The sequence below is a fragment of the Coregonus lavaretus genome, assembly GCF_964263955.1.
Source record: "Coregonus lavaretus genome assembly, chromosome: 24".
Taxonomy (NCBI): Eukaryota; Metazoa; Chordata; class Actinopteri; order Salmoniformes; family Salmonidae; genus Coregonus; species Coregonus lavaretus.
The window spans coordinates 36,711,155-36,734,243 of record NC_140011.1 but is presented as its reverse complement, the minus strand read 5'-3'; the positions used below and the strand labels follow the sequence as shown (position 1 = coordinate 36,734,243).

General features: G+C 41.4%; 1 protein-coding gene across 1 annotated transcript in view; it reads left to right on the top strand.

The window, feature by feature from the left end:
* LOC311100059 (uncharacterized protein) overlaps window positions 1-19,885 on the top strand; it is a 37,881-nt gene extending 17,996 nt beyond the window's left edge. Inside the window, exon 7 of the mRNA XM_084140801.1 lies at window positions 18,923-19,885. Within this exon, the coding sequence (XP_083996927.1) occupies window positions 18,923-19,149 (227 nt within the window). The 3' untranslated portion in view covers window positions 19,150-19,885. The remainder of the gene's footprint in view (window positions 1-18,922) is intronic.
* Window positions 19,886-23,089: the final 3,204 nt, after the last annotated feature.

Here is a 23,089-nt window from a genome sequence, read left to right as displayed (position 1 = left end):
ATTTCAAAACCCACACAAGGTAGGCTATTTGACTTACAACGATTCTTACTTATGTAAAAATGCAAACAACTATTCAGAGACTATTTCAAAATGTATGTAACCTCTCTCAATAAGATGCAGTACAGACCAGGCCTGACACAAAATGTAGAAGTAGTAGCCTACTTTGACAATTCAGTGAATGCAACAAGTATTAGATAGAGACAGATAGAGAGAGAAGACACAAAACACAACTGTTCCACAGACCAAAGATTTGTAGGACAAATTCAAATTTCACACTGTCACTTCAGTGTTTGCAGTTAGCCTACAACATGTCATAGAACCCCTGCCATTGTCACTTTAGGCCCAGGCTGTGTGGTACAAGGGTGAATGGTGGGACTTAGGGCAGACACGCCATGGAAACGTTGGCTCCCCTCTCGGGTGTGCTCTCCCTCTTCATCCTCTCCCTCCTCTTCCTCCTCCTCTCACTCTCCCCATGTTCTGCTCCCTCCACTTTTTTCTCCCTCTTCCTCTCTCACTCCTCTTCCTCTCTCACTCCTCTTCCTCTCTCCCTCCACTCTCCTCTCACTCCACTCCACATCTCTATACCTCCAATCATCTCTAACTCCTCTTCCTCCCTGCATTTTGCTGCTGAGCCCTAACTCTCCACATCACTTCCTTTGCTTTCACTGACCTAGAGGATCAGAGTAACAGAGGGAGAGGAGATGAGCAACAAATAGGATCCAATTGTGGTCAGGAACATAATCTCTCTCTCACTATCTCTTCCTTCCTCTCTTTCTACTTCTCAACTATACACACACTCTTTTCCTAATAAGGGGTTTCCATAATAAATTGTGTGATACAGTTACACGCCTCCCAATTCCACACACACATACTCTCTCTCTCCTCCAATCAACTCTTGCTTTATTGCCTGACAGACTAACTACAGAGTTTGCCAATGTTAGCTGATTAGTTACGAAGCTGGGACAGTTTCCAAATGAATTGCATCAGTAGAAACAGGACAAAACAAGCAATGTAAACAAATATCCAACTCATATGAGCTCCACTGCGTGGGCATCTACTACCCTAACATGATAGCTAAGCTGTCAAATAATAGGAAAACGAGGCTATGAATATCTGCACCTAGCAAACACGACAAACATTAACCTAAGCCCAACAGATAAACACAAATTACTCTAGCCTTCATTTCGGTGGCTAGGTACAGTGCATTCGGAAAGTATTCAGACCCCTTGCCTTTTCCAGATTCTGTTACGGTACAGCCTTATTCTAAAATTGATTTAAAAAAGAATAATCCTCAGCAATCTACACACAATACCCCATAATGTCAAAGAGAAAACACGTTTTTAGAAATGTTTGCAAATGTATTACACATAAAAAACAGATACCCTATTTACATAAGTATTCAGACCTTTTGCTATGAGACTCAAAATTGAGCTCAGGTGCATCCTGTTTCCATTGATCATCCTTGAGATGTTTCTAGAACTTGATTGGAGTCCACCTGTGGTAAATTCAATTGATTGGACATAATTTGGAAAGGCTCACACTGTATAAGGTCCTACAGTTGACAGTGCATGTCAGAGCAATAACCAAGCCATGAGATCGAAGGAATTGTCCATAGAGCTCCGAGACAGGATTGTGTCGAGGCACAGATCTGGGGAATGGTACCAAAAAATTTCTGCAGCATTGAAGGTCCCCAAGAACACTGGCCTCCATCATTCTTAAATGGAAGATAATTTGGAACCACCAAGACTCTTCCTAGAGCTGGCCGCCCGGCCAAACTGAGTAATCGGGGGAGAAGGGCCTTGGTCAGGGAGGTGACCAAGAACTCGATGGTCACTCTGACAGAGCTCCAGAGTTCCTCTGTGGAGATGGTAGAACCTTCCAGAAGGACAAACATCTCTGCAGCACTCCACCAATCAGGCCTTTATGGTAGAGTGACCAGACGGAAGCCACTCCTCAGTAAAAGGCACATGACAGCCCGCTTGGAGTTTGCCAAAAGGCACCCAAAACTCTCAGAAAATGAGAAACAAGATTATCTGCTCTGATGAAACCAAGATTGAACTCTTTGGCCTGAATACCAAGCGTCACGTCTGGAGGAAACCTGGTACCATCCCTACGGTGAAGCATGGTGGTGGCAGCATCATGCTGTGGTGATGTTTTTCAGCGGCAGGGACTGGGAGACTAGTCAGGATAGAGGCAAAGATGAATGGAGCAAATTACAGAGAGATCCTTGATGAAAACCTGCTCCAGAGCGCTCAGGACCACAGACTGGGGCAAAGGTTCACCTTCCAACAGGACAACGACCCTAAGCACACAGCCAAGACAACACAGAAGTAGCTTCGGGACAAGTCTCTGAATGTCCTTGAGTGGCCCAGCCAGAGCACGGACTTGAACCCGATCGAACATCTCTGGAGAGGATAGCTGTGCAGCAACGCTCCCCATTCAACCTGACAGAGCTTGAGAGGATCTGCAGAGAAGAATGGGAGAAACTCCCCAAATACAGGTGTGCCATTACGGAGTGTAATAGTGTTTAATACCATATAGCTAGCCTATTATCATAATTCATTGTGTCATAGCCAAGAAGACTCGATGCTGTAATCGCTGCCAAAGGTGCTTCAAAAACGTACTGAGTAAAGGGTCTGAATACTCATGTAAATGTGATATTTCAGGTTTTTATCTATTTATAAATTAGCAAAAATTTCTACAAACTTGTTTTTGCTTTGTCATCATTATTGTGGGGTATTTCTAACAGTCTTGAAGGAGTTCCCAAATATGCTGAGCACTTGTTGGCTGCTTTTCCATCACTCTGCAGTCCAACTCATCCCAAGCTTCATGGTGGGAACCACACATGCGGAGATCATCCATTCACCTACTCTGCGTCTCACGAAGACACAGCGGTTGGAACCAAAAATCTCAAATTTGGACTGATCAGACCAAAGGACAGATTTCCACAGGTCTAATGTCCATTGCTCGTGTATCTTGGCCCAAGCAACTATTTTCTTCTTATTGGTGTCCTTTAGTAGTGGTTTCTTTGCAGCAATTCAACCATGAAGGCCTGATTCACGCAGTCTCCTCTGAACAGTTAATGTTGAGATGTGTCAGTTACTTGAGCTCTATGAAGCATTTATTTGGGCTGCAATCTGAGGTGCAGTTAATTGCCGATTTCTGAGGCTGGTAACTCTAATGAACTTATCTTCTGCAGCAGAGGTAACTCTGGGTCTTTCATTCCTGTGGCGGTCCTCATGAGAGCCAGTTTCATCATAGCGCTTGATGGTTTTTGCGACTGCACTTGAAGAAACTTTCAAAGTTCTTGAAATGTTCCATATTGACTGACCTTAATGTCTTAAAGTAATGATGGACTGTCGTTTCTCTTTGCTTATTTGAGCTGTTCTTGCAATAATATGGACTTGGTCTTTTACCAAATAGGGCTATCTTCTGTATACCAACCCTACCTTGTCACAACACAACTGATTGGCTCAAACGCATTAAGAAGGAAAGAAATTAACCTCTCTTGATTACAACCAAATTATGACAAATGTACTATATTACGTATTGGATCACTAAAAAATACAATTTTTACATTACCATGTAGTTTACCAATAAAATGGTCTGATGGTGATGTGGATATACTCGGAATACATATCCCAAAGGAAATAAATGATCTCACTTCAATACATTTTAATAGAAAGTTAGCAAAAATAGATAAGATCTTACTACCATGGAAAGGAAAATACCTGTCAATTTGTGGAAAAATCACCCTGATTAACTCTTTAGTATTATCCCAGTTTACCTATTTGCTTATAGTCTTGCCTATGCCTAGCGAACAGTTTTTTAAATTATATGAGAAAAAAATATTCAATTTTATTTGGAACAGCAAGCCAGACAAAATTAAAAGGGCCTATTTATATAATGAATATGAATTCGGAGGACAGAAATTATTAAATATTAAAGCATTAGACCTATCACTAAAAGCTTCAGTCATACAAAAGTCCGAACTGGTTCTCAAGCAAATTAGTAAGATTGTCTCACCCAATGTTCAAGAAAGGCCTTTTTCCCTTTATTCAGATTACAACAACTCATTTTCAGTTATTTGAAAAGGAAATCATCTCCCAAATATCACTATTTCTAAAACAAGCCATAGAAAGTTGGTTGCAATTTCAATTTAATCCTCCAGAAACGACAGAACAAATAATGCAACAAATATTGTGGTTAAATTCAAATATACTAATTGACAAAAAACCTTTATTTTTTGACAGAATGTTTAAAAAAGGTATAATCTTCGTAAATGATATCATCGGTAGGACTGGTGGAGTTATGTCGCACATGCAGCTAACAAAAACATATGGAAATGTCTGCTCTACCCAAAATTACAACCAAATAATTGCAGCCTTACCTCAAAAGTGGAAGAGGAAAGTGGAAGGGGGAGAAAGTAAGGAACTGGTCTGTCGGCCTTGCATTAAAGAACATAATTGGTTAAGGAAAACTGTGATAAATAAAAAAGTATATCAGTTTCACTTAAGGACCAAAGGATTGACAGCCGTCCCATTTAGATTGCAAAATAGTTGGGAAGAGATTTTTGACGTACCGATCTCATGGCATAGTGTTTATGAACTGACACGCAAAACGACACCGGATTCAAAAATTAGAATCTTTCAATTTAAAATATTATATAAAATTCTTGCTACCAATATAATGTTATTTATATGGGGGATACAATCTTCCCAGCTCTGCAGATTTTGCTGTGAAGAGACAGAATCATTAGATCATTTGTTTTGGTTCTGTCCATTTGTAGCTTGTTTTTGGACACAGGTTCAGGAATGGCTAAAGGATTGCAATATTTACCTGGAGCTAACCTTGCAGATAGCATTACTGGGTGATCTGAAAAGTCATAGTCAATCGATCAATAATATAATAATACTTTTAGCAAAAATGTTTATTTTTAATTCACAATCTGTAGAAGCAATGAGAATAGAAAGGTTCAGAACTTTTGTAAAACATCACAGTACAGTTGAAATATATATGGCAAATAGAAATCCTATATGGATGGTGTTAAGAGATAGATGGGAGGTATTGAATGGAGTTGAAGGATGGGACTAATAACAAATAACAACAAATAATAACAAGATAACTAATAATGTAAGCATACTGTGTCCATAATAAGTATATAGGTTGTATGTTGGGAGCTTTTGGGAAAGAGCACAGTTAGAAAGATATGGCATATAGAAGCAAACCGGATGGACATCATGAAAATAATCGGAAAGGTTGAGAGTAGAAGAAGTTCAGGAGCAAAAAAAACAACTAATAAAATATAATTATTGTAAAATTGACTGTGTCCATAAGGTGTAGATAGTAAGTATAGGCTGGAAGTAGAGGCCTGGGCATTGTTGTTCACTAATTTACCCCAAGTAGGGAAAGGATGGCGGGGTTGAAAAGTAATAAAGGGGAGTATATATATAAAAAACATGGGGGATTGGAAGTGATGCAGACAATTACATTGATAGAAGTTACAATCTATCTGCAATATTAAGCTGATCTACCCCCATAAAAAAAAAAAGAAGGAAAGAAATTCCACTAATTAACTTTTAAGAAGGCACACCTGTTAATTTAAATGCATTCCAGGTGACTACCTCATGAAGCTGGTTGAGAGAATTCCAAGAGTGTGCAAAGCTGTCATCAAGGCAAATGGTGGCTACTTTGAAGAATCTCAAATATTAAATATATTTTGATTTGTTAAACACCTTTTTGGTTACTACATGATTCCATATGTGTTATTTCATAGTTTTGATGTCTTCACTATTATTCTACAATGTAGAAAATAGTACAAATAAAGAAAAATCCTTGAATGAGTAGGTGTGTCCAAACCTTTGACTGGTACTTTTGACTGGTGTGTGTATATATATATATATATATATATATATATATACATATATACTACCATTCAAAAGTTTTGGGTCACTTAGAAATGTTCTTGTTTAGTTTTTTGTCCATTAATATAACATCAAATTAATCAGAAAAACAGTGTAGACATTGTTAATGTTGTAAATGGCTATTGCAAAAAAAAAGCCATATCTCAGACTGGCCAATAAAAATAAAAGATTGAAATGGGCAGTCTGAGATATGGCTTTTTCTTTGCAACTCTGCCTAGAAGGTCAGCATCCCGGAGTCGCCTCTTCACTGTTGACGTTGAGACTGATGTTTTGCGGGTTTAATCAGCACAACAATTTTCAGCTGTGCTAACATAATTGCAAAAGGGTTTTCTAATGATCAATTATCCTTTTAAAATGATAAACTTGGATTAGCAAACATAACGTGCCATTGGAACACAGAACTGATGGTTGCTGATAATGGGCCTCTGTACGCCTATGTAGATATTCCATTAAAAATCAGCCATTTCCAGCTACAATAGCCATTTACAACATTAACAATGTCTACACTGTATTTCTGATCAATTTGATGTTATTTTAATGGACAAAGAAATTGTTTTTCTTTTGAAAACAAGGACATTTCTAAGTGACCCCAAACTTTTGAACGGTAGTGTATATATATATATTTATATATATATACAGTGGGGAAAAAAAGTATTTAGTCAGCCACCAATTGTGCAAGTTCTCCCACTTAAAAAGATGAGAGAGGCCTGTAATTTTCATCATAGGTACACGTCAACTATGACAGACAAATTGAGAAAAAAAAAGTCCTGAAAATCACATTGTAGGATTTTTTATGAATTTATTTGCAAATTATGGTGGAAAATAAGTATTTGGTCACCTACAAACAAGCAAGATTTCTGGCTCTCACATACCTGTAACTTCTTCTTTAAGAGGCTCCTCTGTCCTCCACTCGTTACCTGTATTAATGGCACCTGTTTGAACTTGTTATCAGTATAAAAGACACCTGTCCACAACCTCAAACAGTCACACTCCAAACTCCACTATGGCCAAGACCAAAGAGCTGTCAAAGGACACCAGAAACAAAATTGTAGACCTGCACCAGGCTGGGAAGACTGAATCTGCAATAGGTAAGCAGCTTGGTTTGAAGAAATCAACTGTGGGAGCAATTATTAGGAAATGGAAGACATACAAGACCACTGATAATCTCCCTCGATCTGGGGCTCCACGCAAGATCTCACCCCGTGGGGTCAAAATGATCACAAGAACGGTGAGCAAAAATCCCAGAACCACATGGGGGGACCTAGTGAATGACCTGCAGAGAGCTGGGACCAAAGTAACAAAGCCTACCATCAGTAACACACTACGCCGCCAGGGACTCAAATCCTGCAGTGCCAGACGTGTCCCCCTGCTTAAGCCAGTACATGTCCAGGCCCGTCTGAAGTTTGCTAGAGTGCATTTGGATGATCCAGAAGAGGATTGGGAGAATGTCATATGGTCAGATGAAACCAAAATATAACTTTTTGGTAAAAACTCAACTCGTCATGTTTGGAGGACAAAGAATGCTGAGTTGCATCCAAAGAACACCATACCTACTGTGAAGCATGGGGGTGGAAACATCATGCTTTGGGGCTGTTTTTCTGCAAAGGGACCAGGACGACTGATCCGTGTAAAGGAAAGAATGAATGGGGCCATGTATCGTGAGATTTTGAGTGAAAACCTCCTTCCATCAGCAAGGGCATTGAAGATGAAACGTGGCTGGGTCTTTCAGCATGACAATGATCCCAAACACACCGCCCGGGCAACGAAGGAGTGGCTTCGTAAGAAGCATTTCAAGGTCCTGGAGTGGCCTAGCCAGTCTCCAGATCTCAACCCCATAGAAAATCTTTGGAGAGAGTTGAAAGTCTGTGTTGCCCAGCGACAGCCCCAAAACATCACTGCTCTAGAGGAGATCTGCATGGAGGAATGGGCCAAAATACCAGCAACAGTGTGTGAAAACCTTGTGAAGACTTACAGAAAACGTTTGACCTGTGTCATTGCCAACAAAGGGTATATAACAAAGTATTGAGAAACTTTTGTTATTGACCAAATACTTATTTTCCACCATTATTTGCAAATAAATTCATAAAAAATCCTACAATTTTCCTCATTTTGTCTGTCATAGTTGACGTGTACCTATGATGAAAATTACAGGCCTCTCTCATCTTTTTAAGTGGGAGAACTTGCACAATTGGTGGCTGACTAAATACTTTTTTCCCCCACTGTATATGGAACTACTCCAAAGAGAGCTAGGCAAACAGAGAGAGACAGCCATGGTTTCATCGGTGTGTACATTATGTATTTTTTTGGGGTTGTACTTAATATGACTGTGATATGTGGTTGTCCCACCTAGCTATCTTAAGATGAATGCACTAATTGTAAGTCACTCTGGATAAGAGCATCTGCTAAATGACTAAAATGTAAATGTAAAATGTTTGGGGAGTCTCCCATATGCCTTTTGGCGAACACCAAACGTGTTTGCTTATTTTTGTCTTTAATCAATGGCATTTTTTCTGGCCACTCTTCCGTAAAGCCCAGCTCTGTGGAGTGTACGGCTTAAAGTGGTCCTATGGACAGATACTCCAATCTCCGCTGTGGAGCTTTGCAGCTCCTTCAGGGTTATCTTTGGTCTCTTTGTTGCCTCTCTGATTAATGCCCTCCTTGCCTGGTCCGTGAGTTTTGGTGAGTGACCCTCTCTTGGCAGGTTTGTTGTAGTGCCATATTCTTTCCATTTTTTAATAATGGATTTAATGGTGCTATGTGCAATGTTCAAAGTTTCTGATATTTTTTTATAACCCAACCCTGATCTGTACTTCTCCACAACTTTGTCCCTGACATGTTTGGAGAGCTCCTTGGTCTTCAAGGTGCCGCTTGCTTGGTGGTGCCCCTTGCTTAGTGGTGTTGCAGACTTTTGTGCCTTTCAGAACAGGTGTATATATACAGTGGGGGAAAAAAGTATTTAGTCAGCCACCAATTGTGCAAGTTCTCCCACTTAAAAAGATGAGAGAGGCCTGTAATTTTCATCATAGGTACACGTCAACTATGACAGACAAAATGAGGAAAAAAAATCCAGAAAATCACATTGTAGGATTTTTAATGAATTTATTTGCAAATGATGGTGGAAAATAAGTATTTGGTCAATAACAAAAGTTTCTCAATACTTTGTTATATACCCTTTGTTGGCAATGATACAGGTCAAACGTTTTCTGTAAGTCTTCACAAGGTTTTCACACACTGTTGCTGGTATTTTGGCCCATTCCTCCATGCAGATCTCCTCTAGAGCAGTGATGTTTTGGGGCTTTCGCTGGGCAACACGGACTTTCAACTCCCTCCAAAGATTTTCTATGGGGTTGAGATCTGGAGACTGGCTAGGCCACTCCAGGACCTTGAAATGCTTCTTACGAAGCCACTCCTTCGTTGCCCGGGCGGTGTGTTTGGGATCATTGTCATGCTGAAAGACCCAGCCACGTTTCATCTTCAATGCCCTTGCTGATGGAAGGAGGTTTTCACTCAAAATCTCACGATACATGGCCCCATTCATTCTTTCCTTTACATGGATCAGTCGTCCTGGTCCCTTTGCAGAAAAACAGCCCCAAAGCATGATGTTTCCACCCCCATGCTTCACAGTAGGTATGGTGTTCTTTGGATGCAACTCAGCATTCTTTGTCCTCCAAACACGACGAGTTGAGTTTTTACCAAAAAGTTATATTTTGGTTTCATCTGACCACATGACATTCTCCCAATCCTCTTCTGGATCATCCAAAAGCACTCTAGAAAACTTCAGACGGGCCTGGACATGTACTGGCTTAAGCAGGGGGACACGTCTGGCACTGCAGGATTTGAGTCCCTGGCGGCGTAGTGTGTTACTGATGGTAGGCTTTGTTACTTTGGTCCCAGCTCTCTGCAGGTCATTCACTAGGTCCCCCCATGTGGTTCTGGGATTTTTGCTCACTGTTCTTGTGATCATTTTGACCCCACGGGGTGAGACCTTGCGTGGAGCCCCAGATCGAGGGAGATTATCAGTGGTCTTGTATGTCTTTCATTTCCTAATAAATGCTCCCACAGTTGATTTCTTCAAACCAAGCTGCTTACCTATTGCAGATTCAGTCTTCCCAGCCTGGTGCAGGTCTACAATTTTGTTTCTGGTGTCCTTTGACAGCTCTTTGGTCTTGGCCATAGTGGAGTTTGGAGTGTGACTGTTTGAGGTTGTGGACAGGTGTCTTTTATACTGATAACAAGTTCAAACAGGTGCCATTAATACAGGTAACGAGTGGAGGACAGAGGAGCCTCTTAAAGAAGAAGTTACAGGTCTGTGAGAGCCTGAAATCTTGCTTGTTTGTAGGTGACCAAATACTTATTTTCCACCATAATTTGCAAATAAATTCATTAAAAATCCTACAATTTGATTTTCTGGAGAAAAAAAATCTCAATTTGTCTGTCATAGTTGACGTGTACCTATGATGAAAATTACAGGCCTCTCTCATCTTTTTAAGTGGGAGAACTTGCACAATTGGTGGCTGACTAAATACTTTTTTTCCCCACTGTATATATACTTAGATCATGTAACAGATCATGTGACATTTAGAGTGCGCACAGGTGGACCTTATTTAACTAATTATGTGACTTCTGAAGGTAATTGGTTGCACCAGATCTTATTTAGGGGCTTCTTAGCAAAGGGGGTGAATACATATGCACGCACCACTTATCCGTTATTTATTTTTTAGAATTTCTTGAAACAAGTTGTTTTTTTCATTTCACTTCACCAATTACAGGTTGTAATGCAACATAATAGGAAAAATGCCAAGGGGGATGAATACTTTTGCAGGGCAGTGTATAAGAAATGAGTGTGTTAATGTGTGTGTATATATTGACCTAGAGTCATGCACGTCAATGGTGGTGGGGTTGGGGTAGAGAGTATTGTGTATATGCGTGCATATCAGTCTCCTGCAGCTGCTGGCTCGCTGAGTGTGCTTGTTTCTCCCTTGTCTTTCCTCTTCACCTTCAGAGGGAAGGACACACATTCCAGTGCTGCTTCCCGACTCTGGCCCTGGGCGACTGGCCCTGGGTGACTGGCCCTGGGCAACGCTCGGCCGGAGCTGATAAGTGATGGGGCCCCCAGCCTCCACACAGCGCCGTGCCGGACGCCCCCCTCCTCCCCCTCCTCCTCCTCCCAACCCTGACCCCCCCTGCAGCCTGGCTCATTGCACAGAAGTGCAGCTCCGGAATTCTGCCCTGTGCCCCACTTCTGCCCCCCCCCCCCCATTCCCTCCCTGCCAGAGAGGAGGGGCTATTTAAAGAGATACGCCTGCTTTTATTTTGCCGCTGATGGGTGACACTGCAGCCCATCTTCTTCCCCCACTGTTTATATGGGCTGGGCTGGGCAGGTTTGGGCTGGGCTGAGGTGTGAAAAGTGGCAGCGACCTGTCTCAGTGGTCTGTCTGAAGACACAGTGAGACAGACACAGCCACCGTTGTATTGACGAGTGGCTTGAGAGCAGAAGGAGAGTCATGCAACTGTGATCAGGTGTTGCCAAGGTTTTATACAAATGGCTGCACAGTTAGTTAACCCGCGGAGCGTAATGCTTTTTTCCGCTCCGTTTGCGTTGACAGAGCTGAGAATTCATCGGCTTGATGTTTTGCTTTGGGTTTCAGGCAGAATGCTCGGCCTGGGTTTGGGCAGTTTTTGGTTTGTTAAGACAGGTTGGTCTGGCGTCTCATTTCTACCTCCAGAGAGGTATCAGGTTAACCTTCCTCACATTGATATTTAAACGAAGGGATGAAAATATAAATGAAAAAAGAAAAAAATTCAACATGTTGAATGCTTGCACTCTCAAACACATGCAAGTGTGCGCGCGTACACACACACAGAAATGAACACATACATGTACTGTACTTATACTCCATGCATTAAGCATTCCACTCAGAATCAATACCAAAAATTCAAGTGCCAAAAAGCCTCCGACCATGAGTGCGTGTGTGACTGTGTGTGTATGCAAGCGTGTTTGTGCGTGCGTGCATGTGTGTTTGCCTCAATTGCTGGAACCTATCCAGGGTTTCCGTGGCGACCACACAACACAGCGAGACAATCAGAAACAGGCCCACGCAGCGCAGCGAGAGGACATTAACACAGGAAGGGAGGGCGGCAGAGGAAGGCTGAGGGAGGGGGGCAGAGCTACAGGGAAAGGGGTGAGCGAGTGAGGGCAAGGGAAAGAAAGAAGAAAAAACAACAAATGAAAAGGAAAACCTTTAAAGCTAGTTTAGGCCTCTCTCTTTCATGCCTCACTGCTATCAAGTGTTCACTTCAAATCTTCTTTGGCCATAGAACTGACTGCCTGTCCTGGGCTGCATGCAGAACCTCTACGTGTGTGTCTGACTTTTATGTGGTGGGGTTAGTCAGAGATGGGTGCATGCGTGACTGAGTCTGTGTGTGTGGTGTGTGTGTGTATGTGCGGTTATGCGTGTGTTAGAGAGAATGTGGTGTGAGCGACCATGTGTCTGACAATCTATATGTGTTGGAAAATGAATGTGTGTGTATATGCGTGTGTGTGTGTGTGTGTACACATCTGTGTCCCCCAGGGACAGCGCTAAAAATACTCTGCTCCTCAAGCCTTGTGGTGTCTGAACAGCGTCTGTCTGCTCTCCATCGCTGTCCCTGTAGTCCTCCTCCTCTCCTCCGCTCCCATGCCGCCATCCCTCAATTACACCCCCTCACAAACACTGTGGCCTCTCTCTCACAAACACACACACACACACACTACACCCAGCTGCGTCCCTGCTCCACTTCCTCTGAGGATGGCCTCCAGTCTGGCAGACCACAGCCCAGGAAGAATGAGTCGGAGAGAAAGGGAGAGCAGGAAAAGAGGGAGGAAGAGGGGAAGAGAGAACAGGAGAAAGAGGGAAAGGCCAGAAATAGGTGGAGATGGAATCAGGGAGAATATCCCCTGAATAATAGGTGAGGAGATGGAATCAGGGAGAATATTATATGAATTATAGGTGAGGAGATGGAATCAGGGAGAATATCCCATGAGTAATAGGTGAGGTGATGGAATCAGGAGGAATATTCCATGAATAATGGGAGAGGAGATGGAATCAGGGAGAATATACCATGAATAATAGTTGAGGAGATGGAATCAGGCAGAATATCCCATGAATAATAGTTGAGGAGATGGAATCAGGGAGAATATGCCATGAATAATCAGACCCCTGTCATTAGCATTCCCAGTTACAAGGAGGCTTTGCAACACACCAACACATTGTAACCAACACATCAAGACATAGTAACCAACACACCAATAAGTAGTAACCAACACACCAACACATAGTAACCAACATTCCAACACATAGTAACCAAGACATAGCAACCAACACAGCAAGACATAGTAACCAAGACATAGTAACCAACACACCAAGACACAGTAACCAAGACATAGTAAGCAAGACATAGTACCAACACACAAAGACATAGTAACCAACATACCAAGACATAGTAACCAAGACATAGTAAGCAAGACATAGTAACCAACACACCAAGACATAGTAACCAACACACCAAGACGTAGTAACCAACACACCAAGACATAGTAACCAACACACCAAGACATAGTAACCAAGACATAGTAACCAACACACCAAGACATAGTAACCAACACACAAAGACATTGTAAACAAGACGTAGTAACCAACACACCAAGAAGTAGTAACCAACACACCAAGACATAGTAACCAACACACCAAGACATAGTAACCAAGACATAGTAACCAAGACATAGGAACCAACACACCAAGAAATAGTAACCAACACACCAAGACATAGTAACCAACACACCAAGACATAGTAACCAAGACATAGTAACCAACACACCAAGACATAGTAACCAACACACAAAGACATTGTAAACAAGACGTAGTAACCAACACACCAAGAAGTAGTAACCAACACACCAAGACATAGTAACCAACACACCAAGACATAGTAACCAAGACATAGTAACCAAGACATAGGAACCAACACACCAAGAAATAGTAACCAACACACCAAGACATAGTAACCAACACACCAAGACATAGTAACCAAGACATAGCAACCAACACACCAAGACATAGTAACCAACAAACAAAGACATAGTAACCAAGACATAGTAACCAACACACCAAGACGTGGTAACCAACACACCAAGACGTAGTAACCAAGACATAGTAACCAACACACCAAGATATAGTAACCAAGACATAGTAACCAAGACATAGTAACCAACACACCAATACATAGTAACCAACACCAAGAAGTAGTAACCAACACACCAAGACATAGTAACCAAGACATAGTAACCAACACACCAATACATAGTAACCAACACCAAGAAGTAGTAACCAACACACCAAGACATAGTAACCAACACACAAATACATTGTAACCAAGACATAGTAACCAACACACCAAGACATAGTAACCAAGACATAGTAACCAAGACATAGTAACCAACACACCAAGACATAGTATCCAACACACAAATACATTGTAACCAAGACATAGTAACCAATACATAGTAACCAACACACCAAGACATAGCAACCAACACACTAAGACATAGTAACCAAGACATAGTAACCAAGACATAGTAACCAACACACAAACACATTGTAACCAAGACATAGTAACCAACCCACCAAGACATAGTAACCAAGACATAGTAACCAAGACATAGTAACCAACACACCAATACATAGTAACCAACACCAAGAAGTAGTAACCAACACACCAAGACATAGTAACCAACACACCAAGACATAGTAACCAACACACAAAGACATTGTAACCAAGACGTAGTAACCAACACACCAAGACGTAGTAACCAATACACCAAGACATAGTAACCAACACACCAAGACATAGTAACCAAGACATAGTAGCCAAGACATAGTAACCAACACACCAAGAAATAGTAACCAACACAAAAAGACATAGTAACCAACACACCAAGACATAGTAACCAAGACATAGTAACCAAGACATAGTAACCAACACACCAATACATAGTAACCAACACACCAAGACATAGTAACCAAGACACCAAGATGTGGTAACCAACACACCAAGACATAGTAACCAACACACCAATAAATAGTAACCAACACACCAAGATATAGTAATCAACAAACCAAGACATAGTAACCAAGACATAGTAACCAAGACATAGTAACCAACACACCAAGAAATAGTAACCAACACACCAAGACATAGTAACCAACACACCAAGACATAGTAACCAAGACATAGTAACCAACACACCAAGACATAGTAACCAACACACAAAGACATTGTAACCAAGACATAGTAACCAACACACCAATACATAGTAACCAAGACATAGTAACCAACACACCAATATGTGGTAACCAACACACCAAGACATAGTAACCAACACACCAATACATAGTAACCAATACACCAAGACATTGTAACCAACACACCAAGACATAGTAACCAAGACATAGTAACCAAGACATAGTAACCAACACACCAAGACATAGTAACCAATACACCAAGACATTGTAACCAACACACCAAGACATAGTAACCAAGACATTGTAACCAAGACATAGTAACCAACACACCAATAAATAGTAACCAACACACCAAGACGTAGTAACCAACACACCAAGACATAGTAACCAAGACATAGTAACCAACACACCAAGACATAGTAACCAATACACCAAGACATTGTAACCAACACACCAAGACATAGTAACCAAGACATAGTAACCAACACACCAAGAAATAGTAACCAACACACCAAGACATAGTAACCAACACACCAAGACATAGTAACCAAGACATAGTAACCAAGACATAGTAACCAACACACCAAGACATAGTAACCAACACACAAAGACATTGTAACCAAGACATAGTAACCAACACACCAAGACGTAGTAACCAACACACCAAGACACAGTAACCAAGACATAGTAACCAAGACATAGTTACCAAGACATAGTAACCAACACACCACGACATAGCAACCAATAAACAAAGACATTGTAACCAAGACATAGTAACCAACACACCGAGACGTAGTAACCAACACACCAAGACATAGTAACCAACACACCAAGACATAGTAACCAAGACATAGTAACCAAGACATAGTAACCAAGACATAGTAACCAACACACCACGACATAGCAACCAATACACAAAGACATAGTAACCAAGACATAGTAACCAACACACCACGACATAGAAACCAATACACAAAGACATTGTAACCAAGACATAGTAACCAACACACCAATACGTAGTAACCAACACACCAAGACATAGTAACAACACACCAAGACATAGTAACCAAGACATAGTAACCAAGACACAGTAACCAACACACCAAGAAATAGTAACCAACACACCAATACATAGTAACCAACACACAAAGACATAGTAACCAACACACAAAGACATTGTAACCAAGACATAGTAACCAACACACCAAGACGTAGTAACCAACACACCAAGACATAGTAACCAACACACCAAGACATAGTAACCAAGACATAGTAACCAATACATAGTAACCAACACACCAAGACATAGCAACCAACACACTAAGACATAGTAACCAAGACATAGTAACCAAGACATAGTAACCAACACACAAATACATTGTAACCAAGACATAGTAACCAACACACCAAGACATAGTAACCAAGACATAGTAACCAAGACATAGTAACCAACACACCAAGACATAGTATCCAACACACAAATACATTGTAACCAAGACATAGTAACCAATACATAGTAACCAACACACCAAGACATAGCAACCAACACACTAAGACATAGTAACCAAGACATAGTAACCAAGACATAGTAACCAACACACAAACACATTGTAACCAAGACATAGTAACCAACCCACCAAGACATAGTAACCAAGACATAGTAACCAACACACCAATACATAGTAACCAACACCAAGAAGTAGTAACCAACACACCAAGACATAGTAACCAACACACCAAGACATAGTAACCAAGACATAGTAACCAACACACCATGACATAGTAACCAACACACAAAGACATTGTAACCAAGACGTAGTAACCAACACACCAAGACGTAGTAACCAATACACCAAGACATAGTAACCAACACACCAAGACATAGTAACCAAGACATAGTAACCAAGACATAGTAACCAACACACCAAGAAATAGTAACCAACACAAAAAGACATAGTAACCAACACACCAAGACATAGTAACCAAGACATAGTAACCAACACACCAAGAAATAGTAACCAACATACCAAGACATAGTAACCAAGACACCAAGATGTGGTAACCAACACACCAAGACATAGTAACCATCACACCAATAAATAGTAACCAACACACCAAGATATAGTAATCAACAAACCAAGACATAGTAACCAAGACATAGTAACCAAGACATAGTAACCAACACACCAAGAAATAGTAACCAACACACCAAGACATAGTAACCAACACACCAAGACATAGTAACCAAGACATAGTAACCAACACACCAAGACATAGTAACCAACACACAAAGACATTGTAACCAAGACATAGTAACCAACACACCAATACATAGTAACCAAGACATAGTAACCAACACACCAATATGTGGTAACCAACACACCAAGACATAGTAACCAACACACCAATACATAGTAACCAATACACCAAGACATTGTAACCAACACACCAAGACATAGTAACCAAGACATAGTAACCAAGACATAGTAACCAACACACCAAGACATAGTAACCAATACACCAAGACATTGTAACCAACACACCAAGACATAGTAACCAAGACATAGTAACCAACACACCAATAAATAGTAACCAACACACCAAGACATAGTAACCAACACACCAAGACATAGTAACCAAGACATAGTAACCAAGACATAGTAACCAACACACCAAGACATAGTAACCAACACACAAAGACATTGTAACCAAGACATAGTAACCAACACACCAAGACGTAGTAACCAACACACCAAGACACAGTAACCAAGACATAGTAACCAAGACATAGTTACCAAGACATAGTAACCAACACACCACGACATAGCAACCAATACACAAAGACATTGTAACCAAGACATAGTAACCAACACACCGAGACGTAGTAACCAACACACCAAGACATAGTAACCAACACACCAAGACATAGTAACCAAGACATAGTAACCAAGACATAGTAACCAACACACCACGACATAGCAACCAATACACAAAGACATAGTAACCAAGACATAGTAACCAACACACCACGACATAGAAACCAATACACAAAGACATTGTAACCAAGACATAGTAACCAACACACCAAGACGTAGTAACCAACACACCAAGACATAGTAACAACACACCAAGACATAGTAACCAAGACATAGTAACCAAGACATAGTAACCAAGACATAGTAACCAACACACCAAGAAATAGTAACCAACACACCAATACATAGTAACCAACACACAAAGACATAGTAACCAACACACAAAGACATTGTAACCAAGACATAGTAACCAACACACCAAGACATAGTAACCAACACACCAAGACATAGTAACCAACACACCAAGACATAGTAACCAAGACCTAGTAACCAACACACCAAGACGTGGTAACCAACACACCAAGACATAGTAACCAACACACCAAGACATACTAACCAATACACCAACACATTGTAACCAACACACCAAGACATAGTAACCAAGACACTAAGACGTAGTAACCAACACACCAAGACATAGTAACCATAGTCTGCTTCAGCTCTATTAGTTGATGCAAGACACTTCTAACTGTTCATCTCTATTTTTCTCTGTCTCTCTCTTTCTTTCTCTGTCTCACTCCCCCTCACCCCCTCTCTCTTTCTCTCTTTCTTTCTATATTTCTGTCTCTCTCTCTCTTTCTTTCTGTCTCTTTCTTTCTGTCTCTCTCTCTCTCTCTCCCAGATATCCGTGTGATGGCAGCCTCTTGCAGGGCCATGTCTGAGGTTGTGGTGTCTGATGGGGGCGTGGACACCTGTACAGGGCGTGGCCGGGTGGCTCAGCTCATGAAGACCTTCAGCGTGACATGCCCCACCCCCTCCACACAGACCCCTCTCCCCCGCTGCAACAAGCCCTCCATCCCCACCAAACCCAGCCACCTGCGTTTGGTTGCCAGCCCCTCACTCAGGTAATCCACAGGACAGGACCAGACCACCAGGCCCCCACCCCCTGTCCCCCATTCCATCCCCACACCCCACCCCACCCCACCCAGGCCCCACTGGACTCTGCTGGACACCCAGCCTGGGGCCTCAGCTACTGGGGACAGGCATGCAGGCCACATGAGTCTCTCAGGAACACAACCAAACCTTTGACGCCATTGCTATTACTCCAAAAGCAATGCAATGATATAGAGATTTTAAAATGTTTACTTTTGCCATGTTTTATTTTAAATTGTACAGTACTGTAAATTCTCTCTGTGGGAAAGATGAACCAATAGCGTTGATTGTAAACAGCATCTTCCTTTGTTTCCTGCTTTTGCATTTTTATATTCACAAAGGTATTGGGTGGTTCCACCAATTAGATGCCTTTTTATATTCACAAAGGTATTGGGTGGTTCCACCAATTAGATGCATTTTGAGTAGTTTAACTACATTTTACAATTTTATTTCACCTAATTTTAACATTCGGTCAATGTTCAACTTATTAAAAAACATGTTTTCCCATCTCAAGAGGTAAAATAAAATGACTATAGTAACCTATTAAGTGCTAAATAAAGTAACAGGGTTGACCGTAACAGGGTAGAGGACTTCATCTTAAATCATCCACAAATCCCCTTGTGACAGGGGGAATGGAAGCTTGTGTGCAACAGGGAGGAGCAATTGAATGCAAGCTTCAAATGTTTTTTTAAAATTAAAGGTCCAATCCAGCAATTTTTATCTCAATATCAAATAATTTCTGGGTAACAATTAAGTACCTTACTGTGATTGTTTTAAATTAAAATGGTCAACAAGAAAACAAAAATAGCTTCTTAGCAAAGAGCAATTTCTCAAGCAATGATTTTGCTAGGACTGTCTGGGAGTGGTCTGAGTGGGAAAATGGTCTATTAACTAATTTACCGCCTGGTGTGGGCACCAGGCAGGGCAGCACTCCATTCCACCAAAACAGGCTTAAAATCCACGCAGTTTTTTTTTTTAGAAAAAAAAAAATACACTAAAATGCTATTATCATCTTTTTCACAATTTCACATTATTATTCCAACCTCAAGGTGTGAAGATTTACATAAAATCACATTTTTTACTGCACTGGGCCTCTAAAACATTTAAAGCCTGTCTATCTATGGGTAACATGGTTGACGTGTTATGCTCGACCTGCTCAGTTCTCCACCACAAAACACCAGAAAATGGCCAATGACTATTAGATGTTCAATGTTTCTTTAAAAATATATATTTTTAAACGAATAGTTTTACCATATTAAAACGAGAGTTCAGTTCATGTAACAGGGTTGAAAATTGACCGTTTTTTTTTTTACCTTTTAAAATGAATAACTAATCACATTAAATAAATAATAATCTTTAGAAATGACAGTCAGAGCAACAAATAACTAGGGCTTTACAATGATGGTGAAAATGTGGATAAAATATTTCTAGAAATCACAGAGGATGCACAGAATTCTGGCACTTTAGCAAGTCTTTATTCATATTGGATTTATAGAATTTTCCATGTGGTCTATATTAAAGGGCACTTCATTTAATATAACAGGCTTTTAAAATGCAGTATTTGTGCACAATTTCTTCTAAAAATATCACTTAATGGAACGTCCCAATTATTGACCGTATCATATCGTGTATTCACCTGTTGATATTGTTTTTTAAATATAATGTACAAATCCTACTTCATTGATACACTTAACCTACAATACATTCACAAAGCCTGTATAATGCTATCAAGGTCATAAACCTGTACTTGTGATCCCAAAAAAGTATGAGAAATGTAAACTTGAATGACAAAGTACATGCAATAATATTTGTTTCGTAGTTAAGAGCTTAACTGCTGGCTACTATATAGAGAGGAACTGGTTCTGTGTTCTAATATTGACAGGGCCAAATCGTTCATACATAGCTGTCATGACCAAGGAAATGGGTAGAGTACAGTATGGACAGACCGGTAGAACAGGATGAGTGAGGTGGTTCCTCCTTGATCCCTGGGAGCAGAACCCTCCGCTTGTTTACCGTCACTTCTCCCCTGACTGTCACCTGGCCAAAGCAGCACATTGTGCTACTTACCTACCTGAGATGGAACAATGACAGTGCCAAATGCCTCCTCTCTGTGTCCCAGTGGACCAAACACTGGCAAGCCACACGGTCCATGCCAAATAGTACACCTCAGCTCTGTCAAGCCACACGGTCCATGCCAAATAATGCTCCTCAGCTCTGGCAAGCCACAAGGTCCATGCCAAATAATACTCCTCAGTTCTGGGTTACCATTGTTATTATTTTCTGATTGGTTACACTCTTTGTTGTTGTAGTTTTTTTACTGTGTTTATAGGGATGATATGTGTTGTCTTTGTGTGATGAGTGTTGTCCCACATGGTGTGCTGCACTTTGTGTGTGATGTCAGGCCTGTGTGGCGCAATCACAGCTGGACAATAAAATAATTTGACTCATCCAGGCGCTAGTGATGTGAGTTTTCTCAGAGCAAAGGTGGTATGTGTGTGTGTATTATTTAATTATCTCTCTTCATCCACTTTATAACCACCATTTTCAGTGGCACAGAAATATCCACCCAGTAAACTTTGGTTCATTTTAGGATTCCAAAAGTGAAATTCAGAGCCAAAGTAGAGTAGAGGAGAAACTCCCTATAGGCTTTCCCTCGCAGCTCCCTATTTGGGTAGTTAATATAAAACATCACTTGCCTCATTTAACCTCTCTTGGCTGCCCCCTGCTTGCCAGTCAAAGCAAAGCATTATACCTCTGAGGAGACGCAGTGCCCGCCAGAGAGGAAAAGAGTAGCTTAAGGACAGAGAGGAGGAGAGGGACATGGAGAGAGAGTGAAGCAGTTCTGATCAGCCATACACATTTTGTGACAAGCTATGGATACATTTGAGATGACAGGAAGCGTTTAGCACCCTTTTGATCATAACGTTATAGTCCGTTTCCCAAACCACAAAAATAAGCATTTATTTTGCATTGTATTCAACAAATACGTTTTTGCAGGAGAGTTTTGTAAGTACATGGCCAGTTTTGCTACATAAACAAACAATAGCCTGTAACCTCAGTGTGGTAAATATGTCCTCTTTGGACCCATGTGTTTGATTACTCATCCAGACAGAGTGGAGGTAGTTCTATTGTTAGGGAGGACAAGGGGGAGTGATGTTAATTTTTACGAGGAGGCAGCACGGCCTTGTTATGTCACGTAGGGTTTTATCTCAACACAGTCAGGGGGGATGAGACGCTTTGGAAGTCCGCACATCAGCCTTGTGGAGGATTTTCACACATCCCACGCACTCACATACCAAAACACACTCGTGCACACTTGGACAGTCACACTGAAACACACACACTGAAATACACACACAGATACACACGCACACACATACTGACACACAGCCATGCATGCAGACACTCACACACAGAGAGACACACAGTGATACACACAACTGTGAGACAACTAGCTAGATCTGTCTCCCTGTGAGTACAACAATGGCTGTGGCTGTTCTCTGACGCACAGAGACGTCGCAGAGCAATTTCCAGGCGAGTGCAGGAGGTCCCCCCCCCAACTCCTCCTCCAAAGAGCCTGGCCACCGCCGCCATCAGGGCCCTCTGATGAGAGATAAAAAGGGTCTGTTGTTGTTGCTGCACAGGAGAGATGGACGCCTCTGTTTTTCTCCTTCTCTCTGCCTCTATCTCCTGATGTCCACAGAATTGGAAGTTAAGATTAAAAGCCAAGCAGAGCCGAGGAACAAAAGCACTGCGTTATGAGGCGTTCCACTGACCTCCACCACCCCTCACCACCTCTCTTTCTCCACCAGCCCCATCCCTCTCTCTCCCCCAACCACCCCTCTCTTTCCCCACCAGCCCCATTCCCAGCACCCCAGCCTGGAGGAGTGGAGCAGAGCAGGGGGGGAGAGGGGGG